This window comes from Dasypus novemcinctus, unplaced genomic scaffold, assembly GCF_030445035.2.
Source record: "Dasypus novemcinctus isolate mDasNov1 unplaced genomic scaffold, mDasNov1.1.hap2 scaffold_435, whole genome shotgun sequence".
NCBI classification, from domain to species: domain Eukaryota; kingdom Metazoa; phylum Chordata; class Mammalia; order Cingulata; family Dasypodidae; genus Dasypus; species Dasypus novemcinctus.
In genome coordinates this window covers 42,739-65,908 of record NW_026688399.1, presented here as the reverse complement: position 1 = coordinate 65,908, position 23,170 = coordinate 42,739, and the positions used below count along the sequence as shown (strand labels likewise).

The 23,170-nt window shown below is 49.7% G+C and overlaps 2 protein-coding genes across 2 annotated transcripts; one reads left to right on the top strand and one right to left on the bottom strand.

Annotated features, from left to right (window-relative positions):
• Positions 1–8: 8 nt before the first annotated feature.
• On the bottom strand, positions 9–17,385 carry PPP1R10 (protein phosphatase 1 regulatory subunit 10; the record flags this gene model as incomplete). The annotated part of the gene is given in 12 exon segments (XM_058292876.1): positions 9–261; positions 678–723; positions 725–791; positions 868–973; positions 1,094–1,267; positions 1,450–1,527; positions 9,439–9,490; positions 9,872–10,007; positions 10,135–10,221; positions 10,990–11,107; positions 16,600–17,122; positions 17,304–17,385. Coding segments are annotated over 10 exon segments (1,106 nt in total), but the record flags the coding sequence as incomplete, so codon positions are not given.
• A 483-nt stretch (positions 17,386–17,868) lies between these two features.
• MRPS18B (mitochondrial ribosomal protein S18B) lies at positions 17,869–22,990 on the top strand. Its single transcript, XM_012521982.4, has 7 exons — positions 17,869–18,013; positions 19,180–19,288; positions 19,388–19,485; positions 19,600–19,668; positions 20,858–20,924; positions 22,077–22,136; positions 22,548–22,990. Exons 1-7 carry the CDS (start codon positions 17,885–17,887, stop codon positions 22,814–22,816), a joined length of 801 nt encoding a protein of 266 aa, XP_012377436.2. The 5' UTR covers positions 17,869–17,884; the 3' UTR covers positions 22,817–22,990.
• Positions 22,991–23,170: the final 180 nt, after the last annotated feature.

The window sequence follows — 23,170 nt, the reverse complement described above, 5'->3', positions numbered from 1 at the left end:
TGAGCTGCCAGGAGGGCATCAGCCCAGGTGCGGGGCGAGCTGGGCAGCGGCTCCGTGGAGGACGCTGCCTCCAGCAGGCCCCGCGCCCTGCCCCAGCCCGGCCGCCGCGCCGCCCGCCACGCCGCCGCGCCGCCCTGGAGCCCCGTCCCGGCGCCTGCACCTTGGCGGCCGTGGGCGACAGCACCTTCTTCTTCTTCTTGATCTTGATGCCTGGCACGGGGGCCGAGTTGAGCGCATCCAGGAAGCCCAGGCCCTCCATGGCTGCGGAGGGAGCAAAGGCGCGTCAGACCTCCGGCCCGGCCGTCCTCCAGCCAAGGGCAGGCCGGAACCGGGCCCACGACTGGAGGCCGCGCGGCAGCCAGGACGCGCGGCAGGGCCCGCGCATCTCCCCCCTGCTGGCATCTCCCCCCTGCTGGCGCACGGCCTTGGACGTGAGCCAGGGCTCAGCAGTGGTGCCGGCGGCTCACCCTGCTCCGGGCGAGGGCCTGGCTAGTGCCTGAAGGGTGAGGGCAGGCCTCCCACCTCAGCTCTAGGGACCCCTAAGGGGCCTTAGTAGGGGGAGATAGAGGCAAGGCGGGAGAGGTCAGAGGACTCCAGGAGCCCAAAAGGGAGGAGCACACGGGAACCCCTCGGATGGGGCCCTCCCGAGCCCCGCCGCGGCCCCTCCGGACACTCACGCTGCGGCGGGATGATCTTCACTTTGATCTCCTTGGTGGCGTTGGGGGGTGGTGTTGAGCGGCTTGTACTTCTTCTCTGCAGGGGTGCAGCATCCCCCGGAGCCGCTGCCCGCGCTGTCAGAGGGGGAGCGTCAGCACCCAGCGCCCCCTCCCCTCCCGCCCCGCCCCCCCACCCGGGGCGCGGCCCCACCTCTGGCGCTTCAGGGGGATGGGCTTGAGGTTGTACTTGTCGGAGACCACCACGGCACTGGCGCTCTTCTTCACAGGCACGAGTGACGGGGTCTCCAGCTCGAGCCCTGGGGAAGGCGCGGCATGGTCACTGTCCCCACCCTGACCCGCAGTGACCCGCAGCGGTCTGTGCGTCCTCCCGCCGCAGGCTCGGCCCCGCCCCGGGCGTGGCGTGCCAGGGCTCTCACCGGTGGACCGGAACTTGGCATGGCTGGGGGCCGTGGTGCGGAGGGACTTGGGCTTCTCCTTCTTCTTCTCGGGGGCCTCCTCGGCCCGGGTGTCGGCCTTCACCTCAGCCAGGGGCCGCTCAGGGGGAGGGGTGCGGCTCTTCCCCTCCTCTTTGCGCTTCTTTTTATCTTTCTCTGTTGCAGAAGAACAAAGCAGAAAAGGATTTTACTGAGACAAGAGAATGCCTGTCAGCCAGAGGTGAAGCAAGCCGGGGGCTCGCGCAGGCTACACCTGGGCGTAAGGAATGGAACCGTGAGGTCGCCAGCAGGCGGGGCTCTCGCAGGCTACACCTGGGCCTAAGGGACGGCGCACTCACCGGCAGGCTGTGCGCTGCTCTGGGAGCGGATGACAGCCATCCAGTCGCTGACAAGGACTGACGCCAATTTCCGGAGCTCTGCAGGGGAGAGAAGAGGAAATGCCAAAATAACTTAAAACGTTAATCTTTCACAGTAACAGAAAATAGGGACGTTTGAAAATACACCGGGAAAATTTCTGAAGTGGAAAAAGTCACCCAGAGACTTTAGTACTTAACATAGGTTTGAAAACCAAACTGAAAAATGGATCAACGAACCACAGATCTGTCCTCTATTCAGTAACTTTCGACTCAAACAGTGTCCTGATGCTGGGGTCTTGACAGAGGACGTGGTAAGAACTACGCTAGCTGCTCTACAGATCCTCTCACGTAATGGTCAACGAGTGCTGAAGACTATCAACCCCACTTCACAGTGGAAATCAAGGCACAGAGACTGAAACCAGGTGGCAGTGTCCAGGCCAAACCCAGCACTGGTGCTTTCTCTAAACATTTGCTAAAAGGACAGAAACCAAAAATCTGCATAAAGGCAGCAGGAGCAGCCTTGATGGTTCTAGTATCTGAAGGGCTTTAACTCTGAAAAGAAACAGTATTATCTGTATTGTCCTAAAAGCAAACTTAATGCAAGTTTCAAAGAAGGCAGATTTAGGTCAAAATTGAAAGTGACTTTCTAGGCAACCTCTGTTCCTAGAATGCAGCTAGTGATGACAGCTTTTAAAAAAAATCAACTAATTGTGGCAAGAATGAAAACAGAGCTTAAAAACAGACCAATTTAGGGTTGTGGAAACAGTTTTAACTTTAATAATGATATTGTCATAGAACATGAAAATATAGCTTTTCAAAGTAGTCACACAATTTGCGATTTCTCTACCTACAGCACCCAGAACCACAATGCATCCCAAGGAACGGCCTAAAACTTTCTGAAGTGCTACTACAATCGGGCAAGACTTAACTTACAGTCAGCAAAGAATGTAAAAACTTCAATATCTGAAGGAATTATAGAATAATTAAACCCACACTGAAAGAAGTAACAAGGCAGTTGTAAAAGGGTGACAACACATCCTAATAGTGGAAAAGCAAGCCAGGCAATCTTCCTTAGGAGCCTGCGTCACATGCTGTGCGTCACTCCACAAGGAGTCTGCGACGTCAGGAAGACGGCACACAGAGAGGCAGGACTCACACCTCCAAGAAAAAGAGCTCCAAGACAGGCAGAAATGGCCGGGAAAACTGTTCTGGGGTGCAGGACCCCAGGAGATGCTGGGCAGGGCCAGGAGAGGGGAAAGGCGCAGACCCAGCGCTGAGGCCAAGAGTGAGGAGGCTGGCGCCGCTGGCCCACCCGCAAGCACGCAGCGTGCACTCTCTGGCCTCTGGTCGGCGGGTGCAGACAGAGGGCTGCTCCGGTTCTGACCCACAGATCTGGCCTGCTGTGCCCAGCAGCCTGTCGGGGCCGGGGGGCCGCGCCACTGGCCGCTAATGAGACCCCACCTCCCAATCTCCTCCTCCTCTAACAGGGACCTACTGTTGAGGACCCGGAGGGGAGTGGAAATATTTCCTACCCGGGAAAAGGGGGTGCTGCCAGCGAAGAAGGGCCTCTGAGAAAGCATGAAACTGCAATCCGCGGCTCTCGGCCGGCCGGCAGGAGCCTCCGTCTCACTGACCCTGTCCACGGGGCAGGACACCCTCCACCAGGCCCTGACCTGAGGGCTGGCGAAGGGCGCCATCTGCTGGCGGACCAAGGAAGTGCGGAAATTAAGAATACAGGAGGGAAGCGGATGTGGCTCAACTGACAGAGCGTCCCCCTACCATATGGAGGGTCCAGGGTTCAAACCCAGGGCTTCCTGGCCCGTGTGGTGAGCTGGCCCATGCGCGGTGCTGCATACACAAGGAGTGCTCTGCCACGCAGGGGCGTTCCCCGTGTAGGGGAGCCCCATGTGCAAGGAGTGAGCCCCATAAGGAGAGCTGCCCTGCACGCAAAAAGCACAACCTGCCCAGGAGTGGCGCCGCACACACGGAGAGCAGCCTCCCTCCCCAAGGCCCCAGGAAGTGGGTCTGCAACCCCTTACTGGGTCCAGGGCCCAGGTCTGAGCAACAAACAGGGGACAATCCTAAAGACCAAAAACTGGTTGAACCAAGAATCAAAGAACAGCAGTAGCATACAGTCTCCCACCTCTAAAACCTTATGAGACAGAAGCCGAGCATCTGAATAAACTCACCATCCTAATCTGAGGCCCAGACACCAGCAAAAACTTAGGAGCCATGCTAAGAAAATGAAGACACAGCCCAGAGAAAAACGATTTATCAAAGCCCCAGACGAGACATAGGACTTGAGACAGCTAGTCAACGCAATTCATACAAATTTCTAAACTCAAGTTGACTTGGAAGACAATACGGCTAGAGAGATAAAGGACATCAAGAAGACAATGATTTAAAAAAATAACAAAAAAAAAAAAGATGACACTGAGCAAACACAAAGAAGAATCTGAAAACCTCAACAGAAAAAGAACAGAGCTCATCGGAATGAAAGACAAGATCTGAGAGAGATGGAGCTGGACTCAGATGTGACCTCTCCACACATGCTTCTTCTGTCACTTTTACTGATCCTGTGGTTGGTGCTGGGGTTGGTGAATGCTCAGGAGACTTGAATCTCTGGACTGTCCATGTGCCAGCTGGGCCTGAGCCTCAGCAGTTACAACACCTACTCTCCTGTTCACTGGACTTACCCAGTCAGGTAACAGAGGGAGGTGAGGATGGTCAAACACCACACCAGGGAACCAAGGATGTCTACAACTGCAAGCAGGAGAATCACATCCATCAATCATGTGAGATCCAAGCCCCCTCTCAATACAGAGGTAGAGTGGACATCCCAGGGTCCACGGGATGGAGGAATAAAATATGGATTAGAGTGGACCGACGAATATTCTACTATGCAACTATCGTGACTAGTAAAGGAAGAAATTGTAGCATTGAAGTGGACAAAGTGGCCATGGTAGTGAAGGCAGGGAGAGAGAACAAGAGGTGTGATATGGGGGCATTTTCGGGACTTGGAGCTATCCTAAGTGATATTGCAGGGACAGATGCTGGACATTATATATCCTGCCATAACCCACTGAATGGACTCGGAACAGTGTAAATTACAGAGCAAACTATTAACCATGTGGTGCAGCAGTGCTCCAAAATGTACTCACTGAATGCAATGAATGTGCCACAATGATGAAAGAAGTTGTTGATTCGGGAGGGGTGGGGTGAAGGAGTGTGTGGGTATATGGAAACCTCCTGTATTTTTTGAATGTAACATTTTTTGTGGTCTATGTATCCTCAAAGAAATACAATTAAAATTCACGGGGGTTGGGGGGATGGGCAGTGGGGTATATGGGGAGCCTCTTTATGTTTTTCAATGTAATGTTTTGTGTGATCTATTAACTTTAAAAAAAGACAAGATAGGTAGGATAAAAAACACATTAGAGGCATACAAAAGCAGACTCAACAGAAAAAAGAATAACTGATGCAGAAGACAAGAAAAGAAATCATACATCTTTATGCACCTAACCAGGGTGTCCCAAAATCACGAGACAATCTCTGACAAAAATGAAGGGAGAAAAAGACATCTCTACAATAATCTCTGGAGACTTCAACACCCCACTCATATTGTTAGATAGAACAACTAGAAGATCAACAAGGAAACAAAGAACATGAACAATATGATAAACAAGCTAGACCTAACAGACATACAGAACGCTGCATCCAAACTCCGCGGGTTCTACATTCCTCTCAAGTGCCCATGGATTTTCTTCAGGAAAGACTGACGGCATGTTAGGGCATGATGCAACTCTCAATAAATATGAAAAGAGTGAAATTACACAAGCACCTCCTTAGATCATAGTGGAATGAAACTGGAAATGATAGATAGGAAAGCGGAAATTTTGCAAATGTGTACAGGCTAAACAACACACTCCTGAACAATCAGTGGGTCAAAGCAGAAATAAGAGAAATTAGTGAATACATTGAGATGAAGGAAAATGAGAACACAACTCATCAAAACGTATGGGACACAGCAAAAGGAGTCCTGAGAGGGAAATTTATAGCCCTAACTCCTCCACTGAAAGAGAAGATCTAAAATCAAAGCCCTAACTGAACACCTAGAGCAACTAGAACAAGAATAGCAAACCAATCCCAAAGCAAGCAGAAGGAAAGAAATTATAAAGACTAGAACAGAAATGAAATTGAAAACAAAAAAAGAAAATCAACAAAACCACAAGCTTTGAGAAAATCAGTAAAATTAACAGACCCTTAGCTAGACTAAAACAGAATGCAAATAAATAAAATCAGAAATGAAAGGGGTGTTCTCACCACCACAGAAACAAAAAAGGATCATAAGAGGACAGTATGAGAAACTGTATGCCAACAAACTAGACAACGTAGACAAAATGGACAAATTCCTACAGATGCACAGCCTACTTTAACTCTACAAGAAATACAAGAATTCAGCAAAAAAATCACATTTAAAAAGATCGACTCCGTCATCAAAACTCTCCCAACAGGAAAGCGGACATGGCTCAAGTGACGGGGCTCCCTCCTAGCGATCGGGAAGTCCCTGGCTCGGATCCCAGTGTCTCCTAGAGAAGACAGCACGCAGCCCAGCAGAAGGAGCAGCACGCTGACAAGGTGACATAACAAGAAATACAAGAAGGAAAACATGGTGAGAAATACAACAAAGCAGGGAGCAGAAGTTCCTGGTGCCTCCTAAATAGGACAAGCAGACGTGGCAAGCTGTCGTGACAAGATAACAAGAGACACAAGAGGGAAAACAGAACGAGACACAATGCAGGGAAATGAGGTGACTCAAGCAATTAGCTGCCTCCCTCCCACATCATCTGGTCCCCCAGTGCCTCCCAAAGAAACAAAGAAGATGCATAGACACAGCAAGGGCAAACAGCAAGTGCAAACAGCAAGCGGGTGGGGAGAGAGAAAATAAATCTTCAAAAAAGAAAAAATCTCCCAACAAGAAAAGTCTAGGACCAAATGGCTTCACAGGTGAATTCTTCCAAGCATTTTGAGAGGAATTAATAGCAATCCTGTTTAAACTCTTTCAAAAAATTAAAGAGAGAAAATTACCCAACACATTTTCTGAAGCCAGTATCACATTAATACCAAACCCAAACAAAAATACTATATAAAAAGAAAGTTACAGATCAATTTCTTTATTTTATTTACTTATTATTTTTAGGAGGAACCAGGGTTTGAACCCAGAACCTCGTACATAGCAAGCAGGCACTCAAACACTGAGCTACACACACTACCCCAGATCAATCTCTCTAATGAAAATAAATGCAAAAACTCTCAACAAGGGACGTGGATGTGGCTCAAGTGGTTGTGCTTCCGCCTACCACATGGGAGGTCCTGGGTTCGGTTCCAGGTGCCTCTGGAGAAGGCAAGTTGGTGTGGCAGGCAGGCACAGTGAGTTGATGCAACAAGATGATGCAACAGAAGAGAAAAGAGGAGGAAAGACTGAGAGAACAACAAAGCAGGGAGCTCAGGTGGCTCCTCTTCCACAGGAGAGGGCAAGGGTTTGGTTCCCAGTGCCTCTTAAAAAGAAAATGAGCAGACACTGAGAGCACACAGCAAATGGACAGAGAGAGCAGACAGCGAGCACAAACAATGGAAGTGGGGTGGGGGGTAGGGGGTAGGGATTAAATAAAACAGATCTTAAAAAAAGTTCTCAACGAAATATTTGCAAATAGAACCCAATGGTATATCAAAATAATTATACACCATGACCAAGTGGAATTTATTTCTGGTATGCAAGCATGGTTCAACACAAGAAAATCAATTAACCTAATACAGCACTTAAAAAAAAAAGGGAAAAAACATGATCACATCAGTTAGTACAGAAAAAGCATTTGACAAAATCCTAAGTACACCTAGAAAAACGGAAATAGAAGGAAACATCTTCAACATGATAAAGGTCATAGTTGAAAACCCCACAGCCAACATCATACTCAATGGGGAAAGGGTGAAATCCTTCCCTCTAAGATCAGGAACAAGACAAGGATGCCCACTGTCACCACTGTTATTCAGTATCATGGCAGAAGTTCAAGCTAGAGCAATTAGATAAGAAAACAAAAAGTAAAAGGCATCCAAACAGGAGAAGAGGTACAATAGTCAGTATTCACAGATGACATGATCTTATATTTAGAAAATCCTGAATATCTACAACAAAGCTACTTGAGCTAAGAAACAAGATTAGCAAAGTGGACAACACAAGATCAACATGCAAAAATCAGTAATATTTCTGTACACTAGTACTGAACAATCTGAGGAGAAAATCAGAGGAAAAATTCCATTTACAAGAGCAACAAAAAGACTCAAATACGTAGAAAACAATTTAATCAAAGAAGTAGAGGACCTATATGCAGAAAACTACAAAACAATGCTAAAAGAAACCAATAAAGACCTAAACAAATAGAAAGACATTCCATGTTCATGGACTGGAAGAATAAATATCGTTAAGATGTCAGTCCTCCCCAAACTGATTTACAGATTCAAGGCAATACCTATCAAAATTCCAAAAACCTACCTTAAATAGAAAAGGCAATTACCAAATTTATTTGCAAGGGAAAGTGCACCCCAATAGTAAAAAGCATCCTAAAAAAAGAGCAATGTGAGAGGACTTTCACTGCCTGACCTTGAAACATTAATACGTATCAATTAAACTGGTTTGTTAAAAAAATAAAAATAAAAAAGAAATGGAAAGAAATAGATCAGCAGTTATATATGCCAAGGAAAGGACAGAGATTGAGAGGTAACTACTAAGGTAGAGGTAACTACAAATGCCACTGACTATTCACTTTGGATGGATTATATGGTTTATGAATCCAATTCAATAAAATTGATTTAAAAAAAAAAAAAAAAAGGTTCTGAGTTCACCAAAAGTGAAAACGCTCAGTGACTAGAAAGGACCTAAAAACAGAACTGAATTAATATACTTAAAAGAAAGGTGAGAGTGGATGTGGCTCAAGCAGTTTAGCACCTGCTTCCACATGGGAGGTTCCGGATTTGGTTCCCGATGCCTCCTAGAAAAAACAAAAAGAAAAACAAGCAAAACAAATGGAAAAACCAACTCAGGGAAGCCAATGTGGCTCAGTGATTGAGCACCAGCTTCCCACATGAGGTCTCACGTTCAATTCCTGGTACTTAGGGGGAAAAAAAGTAAAAGGGAAGCCAGCAACAGCTTTTTTCACTTAAACAATATTGTGAGTTGTTCCCTCCATGTCAATCGGGCCAAAGCCCTTCCCACATGGACCTAGGCAATTCCCTTTATTCAAGCACAATCCTGTCTTTTTATCGTGTATCAGTTCTGATATAATATTGCTCACCTGGTGGAATAAACAATGTCCTGTGCTCCTGGCATGTGTGCGGGGTAGGCATTAAGGAAAGGCTGTGATGCCTGGAGCCGGCTCTGCCTCAGAGCCACAACTGGACAGCCACGCCAGGAGCTCGAAAACCCCCGCACTTAAGACAAGGGCTGTGCTCAGAGTTGTGACACACTCAGAGAGCCGGGACTTTGTCTGTGCCCTACAGAACAGGTTTACTGGCAGAACTACCTACCGTACCTACTGTGAGGAGAGCAGACACTGATGGTCCCAGAACATGCTACACTTTAGAAAAACGAGAATGATGACTCTAGGATGCTACCTTTTCCCCAACGAATTTTAAGTCCATGTCTTTTCCATTTTAAGTGATTTTAAGTATCAGCTTCCAATTAAAGTATGATACCGTATCTTAAATTCAAAAGTAAAAGACTGGATAAATCCTATTTGGAATTAAGAAGGGAAAAGGGGGACAGGTTAAAGGAACTTAATTTTTTTAAAAAAAGAGAAAAGTAAAGCAAGGGAGAAAGAGCAAAGGAATGAAAGGGTGATCCAGCGGGGAGAGAACACAGGAAATTAAGTGCAGTAATGGGGCAAGCCCACGACACAGGCAGGGCTGGCACGCTACCTTCATCCTCGCTGGACTTGCTCAGCTGCTTCACCAGTTTGGCTGTGTTGTTCTGTGAGAGACAGAGCAGCAGGAAGGTAAATGTCAGGAGGAACACGAGCCCACTCAGAACTCACCGCCCCCCACTCCAGCCTTACTAGCCCCTGCAGAGCAACTGCTGCTTCTATGGTACTTCACCTGTCACAAAACACATGTGGACATGGTCCACTTAACCCTCAGAGCAACCCCGTTAGGCATGCACCACGATTCCCATTTTATTAGGTGAGAAGAGTGAGGCCTGATATCTACATGCCCCAGACCACACAGTAAGTGGCGATAAATCTAAACTGTTTTTCCTACCATTCTGCCTCACAAAGCCCACATCAGTCAGTGTGAGTTTCTCATCTGTTAGGCAAAACAGAAAAAGAACCAAGATTTTAGGGAACAAAGGTACCTGCTTGAGATGGTCCACAGTGAGTGGCAGGTGCTGCAGGGTCATCAGAATCTGCTGCAAAAGGGGAATGTTGTTGGTTGTCTTTGAATATGTCAGCCAGTTGTTAAGAAGCCTATAGCCACCAACGTCAATAAACCTGCGGCAGAAAGAAGGAGAATCTGTACTTTCACTCCTGGGTTGCTCCCAGTTCCCCATCAACGACCCAGGAACCCCGCGCCCCTAACAACATCTCCCCATCCCAGCCACCCGAGATTCCTACTTACTTGACCAGTATTTCTGGTGAACGGGTTTGCAGGAGAATGTTCAAGTAAGTGCATCGACTCACCATCTTTCGTGCTTCCTTCATCAGACTGTAGGAAATGAGTTAAGGTTAGAAACACAACAACCAGAGCCAGCCTCTTTCAGCAGAAAGCCTCGTCTGCGGGAGCGCCAGAAGGTCCCCGACCGCCTGAGCTCCACTCGAGTGGGAGGGTCAACACCGGCCTCCAGGCGGGCGGGAGGAGTCAGACTAACATGGACACCCTCCCGGGCAGCACAGAAAACTAGGACACACTGAGGTCTCTGGGGAGGGGGCGTCGCTGCTTCCCTCCCACATGGGACACGGCTCGCCCTGCTTCCAGGTGAAGCACCCTAGCCTCGACAGCACTGCCGGTGCTGGGAACCAGCTGGCCTCGGTTCAGCAGGCAGCAGCCATGCACTGCCTGGGGCGAGGGCTGCGCCCCACCACCCGGGGGGGCTGGCTCCTGGCAGCACCGAGCCGCTGCTCCACAAAGCGTGTGTGGTAGGCTTTCTCAGAAGATGAGGGGGCTTATGTGGCCAGGGCCTCAGGATGCCTGAAGGAAAATCCTGAGGCTCCGGAACATGGCCCAAAGCAAAACCAGGCATCCTGCCCCCTGGCTCCTCGCTCCCATTCCAAAGCATAACCCCCTTGCCACTGCGGATACTCTCGTATCTGGCAGCTTCTACAAAGCCAGGATCAAGGACTATGAGATTTAAATCCAATTCCATGGACTCTCTCCTTTCCCTCCACACAAGACTCAATTTTGTCGGCCTTAACAGTAGCCATATTACAATATACAGTGTCTTCTACCCACGAGTCCAAAGAAAGGCCAACTCACCTGAAGATCTTAGAAATCCCATCCACACTCTTGACTTCACCATCTCGGTTAAGGAAGCTATCCAGACCCTTGAGAAGCTCTTTGGGGTCTATGGGACCCGAACCCATGATCGTGGTTTCTAAGATGAGAGGAAAAAAGAAAACAGAAAATCCCACAAAATAAATGGGTGGCCAGGACAGTCCCAGTATACCCTTTGAGAAGTCCCATTTCTCTGCTTAACAAAAGATACTCAGTCTTTTCCAGCTACACTGTCTTCTAGCTAAGTAAACAAACACTGACCACGGCCACTACGAAGAAAACATCCTGGCCAGCAGAGCGTGGAAGTACACGCCTGCGTGCAGACGCCAGGAGGATTGGGACAGCACACCTGTCTCTCCCTCCACTTACTTCTCAGACAGACAAATAGCCAAGAGGCAGGTGCTCCTAACAAGACGTCCAACTCTCCAAGGCACTGTGCTTGTCAGGTCCTGTCTCCTTAGGGACTGATAAATGTGCCTTGTAAAAATCTGTAGTTTGATAAGAACTGTTCCAGTCTTGGGCAACTAGGCTAAATATGAGATTTCTTTTGTCTTAACCTGTTAAGAGTCATAATCAGCACAAGTACCAGTATGTGTTCTGCCTGTACCAACAGGCAAACAAGAGAAGCGGGTAGGCAGTTAAGAGAAAAAGCCTCGAAAGCAAAACGCCTCCCCTGGGGGTTGAGGGTGGCCCTCAGAAATGGAGAGAAATGGAGGCAACACAATCACGCAGGTCCTCAGTCGTGACCAGAACGTCACTCGCAAGAAGCACTGCCTCAGTGTTTACTGTTTCAAAGTTAAGGGCAAAGCTTGCTTTGTGGTTTCAAAAGCCAACGTGAGAATATGATCCCTTCCCCCCCAAAAATCACACCACCTTCCAAGATCCCCAAGGAGGGCCTGGCACTAGAAACCATGGCACCAACAAGGATGGAAGGAATGAAGTCAAAGGTGTGAGAAATGCCAGGAACTTTTAAGTCACTCCTTTAGGCCGGGCAGGAAAAGAAGTTCATTAGAAGCTGTGATGGAGGACACAGAAGTGTGAAGCAGGACCTAAACTCCAGGGAGGTAATTTAGGATCAACACAGTTCTGACTGGGACTTTTGTTGACACTGCTTCTAAACGGTGGTTTCTGAGAACTGAAAAAGAAAGTCTCCTCAGTAAAATCTGCATTTAGGCTAACAGTGGGTGGGAAGAAGGCAAGAAGACAAAAAAAATATCCTACATCTGACATAATCCCAGCAAATGGTGGGAACAAAAGAACCAGGGTTTTACAAAGAGGACTATATATTGTACAGAAAAGGGAACAAGTTTCTTAGAAGAGAATGCAAATTAATTCTCAAATCAAAAAAGAAAAACAAGTATACCAATCTCCTTTTTAGCCCTCCCGAAAGAAGGATCAATCCATTTCTAAACGCACAGGTCCTAACACCGGAGGAGCAAGACGGAGACGCCTACGATGGAGAGGTGTTAGCAGGATCCTAACCTGTGGGGCTGAACAGAAGGGAAGGAAATGCTAAGAGGTGGGCGCCTCCAAGCTAACCGTGCCCTCTGCGGCCCTGGAAGCTCCAGGAGAACAAGCCCAGCTGTGGGCCAAGTCCACTGAAGTATGGCAATTCTTAGACCTAGGGAGCAGACAGAGGGCTAAAAAAGAATTCTTCACTGTAGCTGAGACACTCCAAAGTGATACATAGAACATATTTCCCATCTACTAGAGACTGAAAAGAAATGAAAGGGTCCAAAGTAATAAATTTTTCAGTTTATGTATACCATATACACATCTACCATTAGGTCTCAAACCAAAATAGATGCAATTGGACAAAAAGCGTGACTAAACTATCATTCCAAACCAGTACCCCCTAAACCCAGCTGACCCTGCTCAAACCGAGTTGACCATAACCGTGTCCTCAGCCCTGGGCAATGTCCTTTGCACACCCAGCTATCACACGCTCCTTCGCTAAGAGGGTGGCATGAGAGAATCACCATCCTCGGGAGGAAGAGGGACCAGAGTACCAAGCTCAACTCCATTCTGCTTCCTCTGCTGGGAAAGGGAACCAGGGGCAACTTCTAAACTCCCATCCACACGACCAAGCAAGAGTAAGACTAAGAGTCAAGGGAAACTAGTGGATAAAGGAGAAATGCTAAAGATTAACTTTCCACTCTTAGTTTCCCAAGTATTTATATTGTTGAAATAAAATTAACTGAACTAAACTTTTGTCTCATGAGAACCGATCATATAATAAAATATCAAAACCAATCATGAGGGTTTTTCTCATGATGGCTTTCCTCCAAGCAGGTTAGTTTTCACCATTTAAAATTGTGCCTTACAACTCAGTTTCCTTACTATGAATCACTTCACTGTGAAAGAAAGACGCTCTGAGGTACTCAAGGGGAAAGGAATGACGAGCTGGACATTCCTGGCACAGGCCTCCGGCCAAAGGCCAAACGAGATGACCTGCAAGGCAGGCGGTGCTAAGCGTTCTAACATTACCTACTCCAGACCGGGAGCCTGGAAGGGCGGGCAGGCGGAGGTTGCTTTCTGCAACCAGAAATAACGCAGGGCATGAATGTTTTAATGAGCTGCTCATTTCCTGAGAGGCAGACCGTATAGAGGGGAGGGGGAAACGCAAGCCCCAGCCTATCTGCACCTCATCTTAAGCTGAGCATTCCTTACAGCAGATGCTGCAGCAGAGACGGCCACCAACTGGGAGAAGTCAACCGGTCTCCTGCTTCCAAAATGATTTTTACTTCAGGTTATTCAATTAAACAGTAAAAAAATCACTAGCCTGGCTCAAGTTATTCCACACCCATTACCAATGAAAAATGACTGAATTGGTATGGGACAAAAACTCTTACTTAAGCCAGAGAGAAAAAAAGGAGAAGAGGAACCCCAGTTTACTTTAACTAAGAGATCCCCAGCACTTCTGGAAATGAACACTGCTTGTACCTAACCCCTACCATTCTCAGTGTTTTAGGCATTGCCTACTACGCCTTAATAGTGGGTTCAATTAGGCCTCAGGTGATTGACAAGGCTGCACCTCTCTTCTCAGAGGGAAGTCCCTACACCTCCTAAGTCATTCTAAAAACCTGGTACCCAACCTCCCCACTTGTATGCCTTCCACTAAGGATGCAGAAATCATCCGCCTTCCCATAGGAAAGGATCCCAAGACAGAAGTCGGGCCACAAACTCCAGGGAGCAGGTTCTGAGGTTCTCTGGGCGAGTATGTTCCCTAGTAGTCCTTGTTTCCCATCTCCCATGTGAAGGAAGAGCTTCGTTATTAATCCCCTGCTTGCTAGAGATCAGGAACCCCTGTGGGCAGAATGTTCAGCTCCCAAGGAAGGTATGCTGCAGAGGCACATGGCAAACTGCTTAAGAGAAAAAACTTGTGGTCAGTAGACATGTGGACAGCCCCTCCCACTCAACACAGAAGTTTAATAATTTGGGAGTCCATGTCCAGTAGAAATCAGGCCTGATGTCTCACTGGAGTCACCCTAGGACAACTGTACAAAATGGCCTTCCAATTCTGCCTAGACAGTCCACCTTCAAAGCAGGACTTAAAAAAACAGAAGTAGTACATGGAGATTCCAAAAAAGATCTGTGATTTTGAAAAATGTTTCAGGAAGAAAGGGACAGGACACCCACTACCACCCTCAGATAGGGCATGGCTTTCAAACATGCACCAACTACTACAGCACTGCACGAGTTGAAAATGGAGAACATTATTTTTTCCATCTTTGTTTAAGGAACTTTTTAGAAGGGAGAGAAAAAGAAATTTTAAAAAAAGAAAAAAAAAAAAGGTGGCTCTTTGGAAAAAAGAAATGAAGGTTGTGAAATGTAATTAGTACCAGAAAGGTTTTGCTTACCAGAAACCGTAGCTTGATTCCCCCCGCCTTGAGTTTACAACTGCCGCCTCTTTTCCTAAAGATTCACTTCTCATCCTAGTCCCAATGTACTGGAGCTAAGCAACTGGAGAACGTGACACAGCACTCAACAGTTTATCCCCAAGCAAGAGTTGGAGGCGGGCACAGGGGCCACCAGAAGTCCCCAAGCACCCCCTCCCCGCGCCCCCCACCGAGGCAGGAGGCTCCAGCGCGCTGCTCAGGCTGCAGCCTGCCCTGCCCGGACCCCACGGCCGCGCTGGGCCCTGGCAGCTGAGCAGGGGGGACCGCCAAGCAGTGGGGAGCGAAGGGGAAACGGAAGGCACCGCGCTCTGATGGCTGTCTGAAAGGCGAGCGGCCCCCGGGGACGGGCGCCCTCAAGACCTAGCGCTCGGCTTCCTCGCCCGCCGCAGAGCGCAGAGCGCGGCCGGGCGGCGCGGGCCGCCGCGGGAGGGCGCAGCCGCCGCGCCCCGCTCCCCCCGCCGCTCGCCGACAGGGCGGCCGCCATTTTGCGCTGGGCTCGGCGAGGCCGCGCGCCGCACTCGGCTCGCTGCAGACAAAAACCAAAAACGGCCTCCGGCTGAAAAAGGACCTAGCTTCTGCGCTAAGAGCGTCGTGGAAATAAAAGCAAGTAAAATATTAAAAAGAACACTTTTCTGCAGGAAGACCTGGATTTACAATTGAGGCTCAACCTGCCACCACCGACCACCACCCCGCCCCCACCCCGATAAAGGGAAAGGGGGAGGACCCGGACCCCACTCAACAAATAGGATTGAAGTGGGAGGACAGGAGAAAAATGGGTCAAGACACAACCTGCAACGCCGCTCGGAAGAAACAAAAGGACAAGGAAAAGTCGCCATATTGAAGCAGGAAGAAAAAAATTCCTTTTAACGACACACATCTTTTAGAAAGCTAGCATTCAATTGTACTAAATGGCTTTTAAAGTTATACTCCTACTAGATTCCACATTTCCCAACGTATACCCCTCCAAAATATATCAAGTTAAAATGCTAGTCAATTATTTTTGCTTTTAAATAACCTATGCAACCTACAACAATTACAAGACATTAACTTCCCAACTATTGTATGTACTGGCGCTAAGTTATAGTTCGCCCTAAATTAAGTGTCTTGCAATCTTTATTCCTAGATTGCCACCTGGTTTAAACACACAAATATTATCTCAAGCAAATTACATTAAAATTTTGAGAGGATTTAACAATCATTTATAGTCATAGCCAGCTACTTCTCTGCCCGTCTTACCCTGCAATCTTTATGTACAGATTGCTTATTAATCTGGCAAACTGAAAGGCACCCCTGCTTGTCTCACACACAAAGAAGTGGGACTCTAGGGGCCACAAGATCCACCGTCTCTTGTATGTGAGCTCATGAACCCTTCTGAGACTGCGGACGGAGGACGGAGGCCGCTCCTCCTCGAGAGCAAGCTACGGCTGCGGCAGTCTGGGCCCTGGCTCGCTACCGAGGGCTAACCATCGCCATCCTCTCCGCCGCCCCCCGCCCGGGCGGGGGGCGGGGGCAGGGGGGCGCCATCGAGACGGTTTCGACCCCAAGGCCCGTTTAGTGGAGACCGAGTGACCGCACCGGTCCTTCTCCAGCTAATGGTTCTAGGATCTCATTCTTCCTCTCATTAGTTTTGGTTTCACAACGGGAAACGATGATTTCTTGTTGCAAGGCTGGTTTTTTAAAATTCGACACTTACTATCCAATTTTTTTGCGACGTCAGCACCTCGGGCTCAGGGGGAGGGGGGCTAAAATTTTGGAGAAGAAAAAAACCAACCAACCAGAACCCAAAACTCAATTACTTGGGGGGCCTCAGTGGATCAAAAAGTCTCTTTAAAAAAAAAAACAAAGGCCAACTCAGTATTCATTTCCCCCCACCCAACTCCATTTAGGGAGGGGGGGGGCTTGCGGTAAAAAAATTTCTGAGTGGTTTCAAAAAATTAAACGCTGGATGAGTGAATTGGGTTGTTTTGGGAAAGGAGGTGGTTGATTATTTTTGCAGTTATGTGGTGACGGTCCTTCGGCCACGGATTTCAAGTCCCAAGCAGCGTGGGCTGGTGGGGGGGGAAAGATGGGTGGGAGGGGGCGCAAGACACAAGTGGGTGGGCTGGTGGCTGCTTTTTCCCTGTCCCCCCTCAGGATCCTTCAAGGGCTTAGATGCTGCTGCGGCTTGTTTCTCTTTTCCTCGAGGCCGGCCTGTCTTTCTCCGAGAAAACTCATACCTGGGGTGGAAGGAACACAAGGAGAAAGATGTAATCAGAACGGGTTGCTCCCCAGACGCCCCCGTCGGCCCCGCGCCCCTCCGCCAGCGCAGCTGCTCTTTGCAAGTGACCCCATTTCACGCCCCAGGCCGACGCGCGCCGCAAAACACGCCCCGCCGGCCGCCACGGCCACCACACTTACCTCTAAACGAACCCCAGAATGGCGGCCGCCCGCCCGGGCGGAGTCTTTTATAGCAGGACGCCGCCCAACGCGCCCAAACGCGCCGGGCGCGGGACATTGTGCGCGAGGCGCGAGCTCATTGGCCCGCACGAACGGCACCTCGCCCGCTCATTGGCTGCCCCGCCTCCGCCTCCGCCCCGCCCCTCCGCCGGCCCGCCCTCTTCCGCCTCCGGCCTGCTCCCCCGGCGTGCGCGTGACCTGAGAGTCTCGCACCGCCCTTTCCTGTGCTGCCTGCGCTTCCGCCCCGCGCGAGCATTCCTCACCCTGGGTTGGTGGAACCGACCCGGCGCATGCGCTCTTAGAGGATTCCGACCAAAATCTCCCTCAAAATTGTTAACAAAAGGAACTCAACGCATGGGACCTAGAAATCGTAGTGACTAGTTCAAACTAGATGTAATTTTGCGGCTGAATTCGATTGTGACGCAGATGAAATTGGCTTCTCCCCACCTCCCCTCTTTCACGCTTCCGTCCTGACGCAAGCGCGTGCCCGCCCTCCGCGCTGCGGGCTCGGCCTCGGCCCCACCCTGCCAGTTTCCCGGGGCATGCGCAGTCAGTCGCCCAGCCGGCCTTTTCTGCGTTGGCCGTGGGTCAATATGGCGGCCTCCTTATTGAATACGCTGCTGAGGCGGCTGCCTAGCATTCCGCCCTTCAGAGGTGCCTACGGAGTTCAGGTACCTCAGGACACATTTTGTACAATCCCGACTTAATTTTGCTGCCTCTAGGTCGTCTCTCCGCTGCCGGGAGTCCGGGAGGGGGAGGGAGCCATGTGCTCGTGTTTCGGGCGGTCTCGGCAACAGGTTGTTTCTGCCATCACCACTAGTCGCAAAACCCCGCGCATTTTTCTAATCCCGAACCGAGAGTAAAGAACCCGAGTTCGGGGTTATTATTCTCTTCCCAAGTTTCTATCCCGGCTAAATAGCTGGGTAGTCAGCTTGGCCCTTGGCATGCACCCAGCTGTTGACGATGCAGGTGGTGTCTAAACCTGGGATAGCCTGGAATATCTTGAGTTGAGGGACCCTGACTTCTACCAGCCGTACCGTTTCCCAGTAAAATCAGTACACATTCTCACAATCTGGGAGATCAGTTTCCCAACTCTGTTGATGTCACTTACTTGGCTTCTTAGCAGATGATGCTTGAGAGCTTTAACTCGGTTCTTAGGGTTATCGTTTCCCGCCCGCCCCTACTCACCACCCGGGAGGTTCTTGGCAGAGGAGCACAGGTATCTTGGTGGAGCGGGGCAAGATGGGGAGGCTGGCCCACTTGCCACTCCCTGAAGAGGGACTCTACTGTTGATGCAGGAGTCATCACAGCGCTAATAGCAGACCTCGCAGCTTCAATTCTAGCGTTAGGACTCTATTTGTTCTGCCCTATGGAATGTTGAACTTCGACTTTTTAGAGGGCCAGGCAACTCAGTGACTCAGTGGGATTGCGTTGAAGATGCACCTGTCCTATGCGTCCCTTCCCCACCACTCAGATTACTTCCAAGAGACTAAACATCTTCCCCTTTTCTTTCTTTTTCCTCTGTGAGACTCAAATCATTCCCCCCAAAATAATTTAATACCTTCTATGTGTCAGAGTTTTTGATTGTCTTCTCAAATAAGATTGTCTCTCCATCACTTACCCTAATTACCCCGTAGCATTAGCTCCCCTTTTTCATTTGGAGGTAAGGAGAGTGGTGGTTATGTTAATTCAGCCTCATCATAAATATTTCCGTATATATTACTGTTATAGCTCATTGAAACAATGGGCATGCACCCCCTTCCCCAAATTGTGGTGAGCAAACAATAGAGTCCCTTTTTAAATTCGTTTTTTTTTTTTTTTTTTTTCCTCTTCAAAGATTCCACTCCAGGCTCTTTGCACCCAAGTCACCTCTGATAAAGATTCTTTGACCCCAGCTCTCATTTCCCCCTATAAGGATGAGCCCTGGAAATATCTGGAGTCAGAAGGTACCTTTAAATGGGAAAGGGGAGAGCTAGGTGGGTTTTCATGTAAGTGAACAAAGACCTCTCCCTCCCAGGAATAACTTGTGCCATCTTTCATTTCAGAATACCAAAACCGCTATGGTTCTCGCCCTGTCTGGGCTGACTACCGTCGCAACCACAAAGGTGGTGTACCCCCACAGCGGACTCGGAAGATGTGTATCGTGAGTCTCTAGGGTGGCACATGGATGGGGTGTGGAGGCTGTGGTGTCAGTGTCAACAGCACTTGCTCTGACTGGGCTTTGGACCTCTCACCTGCCGGTTTTTTCTCCCTACAGCGTAAGAATAAAGTTGCTGGGAATCCCTGCCCCATCTGCCGGGACCACAAGCTGCATGTCGACTTTCGGGTAAGGAGAATCTAGTTATCTTTTGTCTAGGATAAGGATTTAGAACCTCTTTGCAATGCTGAAGAGATTGCTGTAGGTGCCCTGCAGTCTATTTTGTACTGTTTTGGGCACTATTAGAACATCTCTTTCTCCAGCCTTTTGCCTCTACTGGGGATGGTACTAAAAAACTTCCTGCCTTACCTGTGAGGTTTACTATCTATCTTAGCAGTAAGAGAAATGCCCAAAAGGTTTTTTTTCAAGCATGCTTATTAGCAATTACTGGATTGGCTTTTTCCCCAGGTTTTCTTTCATTGCCACATCAGTATTCAGTGGAGGGGTTAAGGGACTTGGGGCTAGAGGGTGGATGGATGAAGCCAGGTAGGGAGTCTACTTGACAGATTTTTCAAAAAGTCTTCAACATTGTGTGAAGGACGTCTTGCTCCTTAAAGAGCTAGAACACTTTATTACGGTAATAAGAAAGTGCTTGTCTCTGCTTGTGGTGGAAACGCTGGAGCAGAAGCTCAGTGATCGGCCATCAGGAAGGGTGAAGACATTCGTGTCTCAGCCAGCTGGTGGGGAGGCCTGGCTGCTTGAAGGGACCTAGGTTATAGAGGAGTCACACAGAAAGTCTCCATTCCGATTGTGTACGACTGGTTATGAGGAGAGAACAAGAGACACATGTTTACAGACTGAGTAGTGCAGGTGATTCTGCCTGCCATTCCACTCTTCCCCAGGGGTCTCACTTCCGGTGAGCAACTTGTTGGCTGAGAGACATTCCATGCAATTACAACTACAAAATTGTTCCTAGCTAATACGTGCATTATATGCACGTGGTATTATATATGACATTTATATATGCATGTTGTCATGTATACTGCATTTTCTGGGTGATTCCAGGGATTTCCAAGTTTGATTATCTGAATTTTTTGCTGAAGGGCTGATTTTAGAACCTACGCCCTGCAAAACAGAATTTTACGTGAGTCTCAGTGACAGAATAGGACATGCACGTGAAATGGTAGAAAAGCCAGGGAAGGGGAAGCACGGGTGGAGTTTTTGAGAGGGGGCTCAGTGAGCTGATGGGGCCAGCACTGGGCCCTGGAGGAGGGTGGCACCTGGGAAGGTGTAGGGCCCAAGGCGCTCCTTGTGTGTGGGTCTGTGAGTTCGTGCTGCTCTCCCTCCCTGCCTCATGTTTCTCTCTTCTCCCCTCTAGAATGTGAAGCTCTTGGAGCAGTTTGTTTGTGCCCACACAGGCATCATCTTTCATGCTCCATACACAGGTTAGTTCATGGTCCCTCTCACCACCAGAAGAGCTTTTCCTCGGGGCACTCATTCTCGGATAAGTCAGACAGCAGGTGTTTGTTTGGTGGCTCCTGCTTACAGCATATAAAACCTGGTTGAACCTTTGGAAATGTTAATGGGAAGACTCTTTAAGTTTAGTAATACTGAAACAGCTGCTTGTGGGCAAAAGAAGAGCCACACGGGCAAGTGCCACTGTAAGCAAACTCTAAAGGTAGCTCTTAAAAGTTAAATCTTGATTATTTTTTTAAATATAAATAATGCTGCTTCCATCTTACAAAAGACTTTCTTCATAAATAGGTTGATTACCAAATAAGTTAGCATGTAACATTGACAATTCAATTAGATGTCCCAAGTTTGGAATTGTAGGCTTGATTAAGAATTATATATGCATTCCCTAACCATAGCCCACAGGCCAAATCCCCAACCCACTGCCTGTTTTTGTAAATAAAGTTTTATGGGAACACAGCTGTGTCCACTTGCTCCCATATTACCTACAAGTGTTTTCAGGCTGATATAGCAAAGTTGAGTGGCTGAGACAGAAACTGTAGGCCCACAAAGCCTAAAATAATTACTCTCTGGCCCTTTCCACGAAAAGTTTGCCAGCCCATACACTATAAAGCAAGAGAAATTTGCAATGAATCATCTGAACCCACCCCTGCTCGGTTAGTGAAGGTGGCAGTATGATCAGCAGAGTTCACTTTCTCAGGGAGTTTGAAGGAGAGCTTTGAATCGAACTTTCAAGGGCTGAAGGGGCTCTTTTTGGTACTCTGCCAACTTGCCTTTGCCAGATGTGAAATCCCTTCTCTCTTGGATCTTTCCCTGTGGATTGTCGGACTTAACCCTGAGCACACGGCCTTTGAATTGTGTTCTGCCCCCGGTCCTGGGGCCTTTGCCATCAAATCCCAGCCCCTTCTCTAGTAGCTAGAACCTCCTAAGCCTTCACCCCACATCTCAGAGAGAGGATGCTGCCCTGGGGAAGACGGGGAAACCGAGGTACACAGGGAGGGCCCGTTGGGCAGAGGCCAGGTCTTCCACGTCCTGTATGTCACTGTGGAGTGGCAGTGTGCACTCGCACTCAACATGCCTCGCGGAACGAGTGCCGAGTTCTCTCCACCCTGCTTCCCCCACAGGGGTCTGCATGAAGCAGCACAGGAACTTGACCCGGGCCATCCAGAAAGCCAGAGATCACGGTGAGTGTGGGCAGAGGGTGTGGCACCGCCTGTTCTTCCCAAGCAGCCCTTCTCCTCAGCCTGCTGCCCCTTGGCCCCTCTCCTTGGCCCCTCACCTTGTTGTGACCCTGCCCCCTTGTTCCCCTCCTTTCCTTTCCCTTTCCTCTTATTTTTAAGACCATAGGAGAGTCTGCATTCCTGGCCCTGGGCTGGGTGGCACCTTTGCATACAGAAGAAAACGGTGCCCCTTCCGCAGGTGGATGCGGCCTCTGGGTTTAGGGCTGCCCAGCTGAGCTGCCCCTTGGCCAGGTGCCTCTGCAGGGGCAGCACGTACCCATGGCTCTGGCCGATCCCTCCGTGTCGGGTTCTGGACTGTCCTTGGGCTGAACAGTGTCTCCTGCCCCTGCCCCCCTCTTTTACTCCCCTACCTAGGCTTCCTGAGGTACCACATTCCCCAGGTTGAGCCTCGGGACCTTGACTTCAGCACCTCTCACGGAGCTGTGAGCAGCACCCGTCCGGCCCCCAGCCTGGCTTCAGGCGAGCCCTGGTACCCCTGGTACAGCTGGAAGCAGCCACCAGAAAGAGAGCTGTCCCGCCTCCGCCGGCTGTACCGGGGCCATCTCCGCGAAGAGAGCGGCCCCCCGCCTGAGACGATGCCACAGGCCCCTGCGGCAGCCCCCACCGCAGCCCCCACAGAGTAGTGGTCCCCGGACACTGCGGGAAGGAGGCTATGGGGTGGCATCAGGAACAGACCCGGCGGGCTGGCTGCTGGCGGGCGAGCGCACCTGAGCAGCGGCGCCTGAGCAGCGGGCGGAGCCTGTGCCGGAGGACCTGCCTGCGCTGCCCCGCCCTCCGCAATAAAGCTCTCTCCTGGCGCTGGCTGGCTTTGGTCTCCCCGAGGGCGCTGAGGGCGCCGGTGCTGGGAGAGGGGCGCGGGCTGAGGCCGGAGGCGGGGGCCAAGGGCAGCTGCTGCCTGGGGGAGGGGCTGCTGGGCAACGAGCTGCCCAGGGAGGGGCTGCCCAGGAAAGGACGAGCTGCCCGGGGGAAGGGGCTGC

Coding starts and splice junctions, on each gene's coding strand:
- MRPS18B (XM_012521982.4), top strand. CDS start 17,885: ATGCGCAGTCAGTCGCCCAGCCGGCCTTTTCTGCGTTGGCCGTGGGTC. Junction 19,289..19,387: donor GAAATATCTGGAGTCAGAAG/GTACCTTTAAAT, acceptor CTTTCATTTCAG/AATACCAAAACCGCTATGGT. Junction 19,669..20,857: donor AGCTGCATGTCGACTTTCGG/GTAAGGAGAATC, acceptor TCTCCCCTCTAG/AATGTGAAGCTCTTGGAGCA.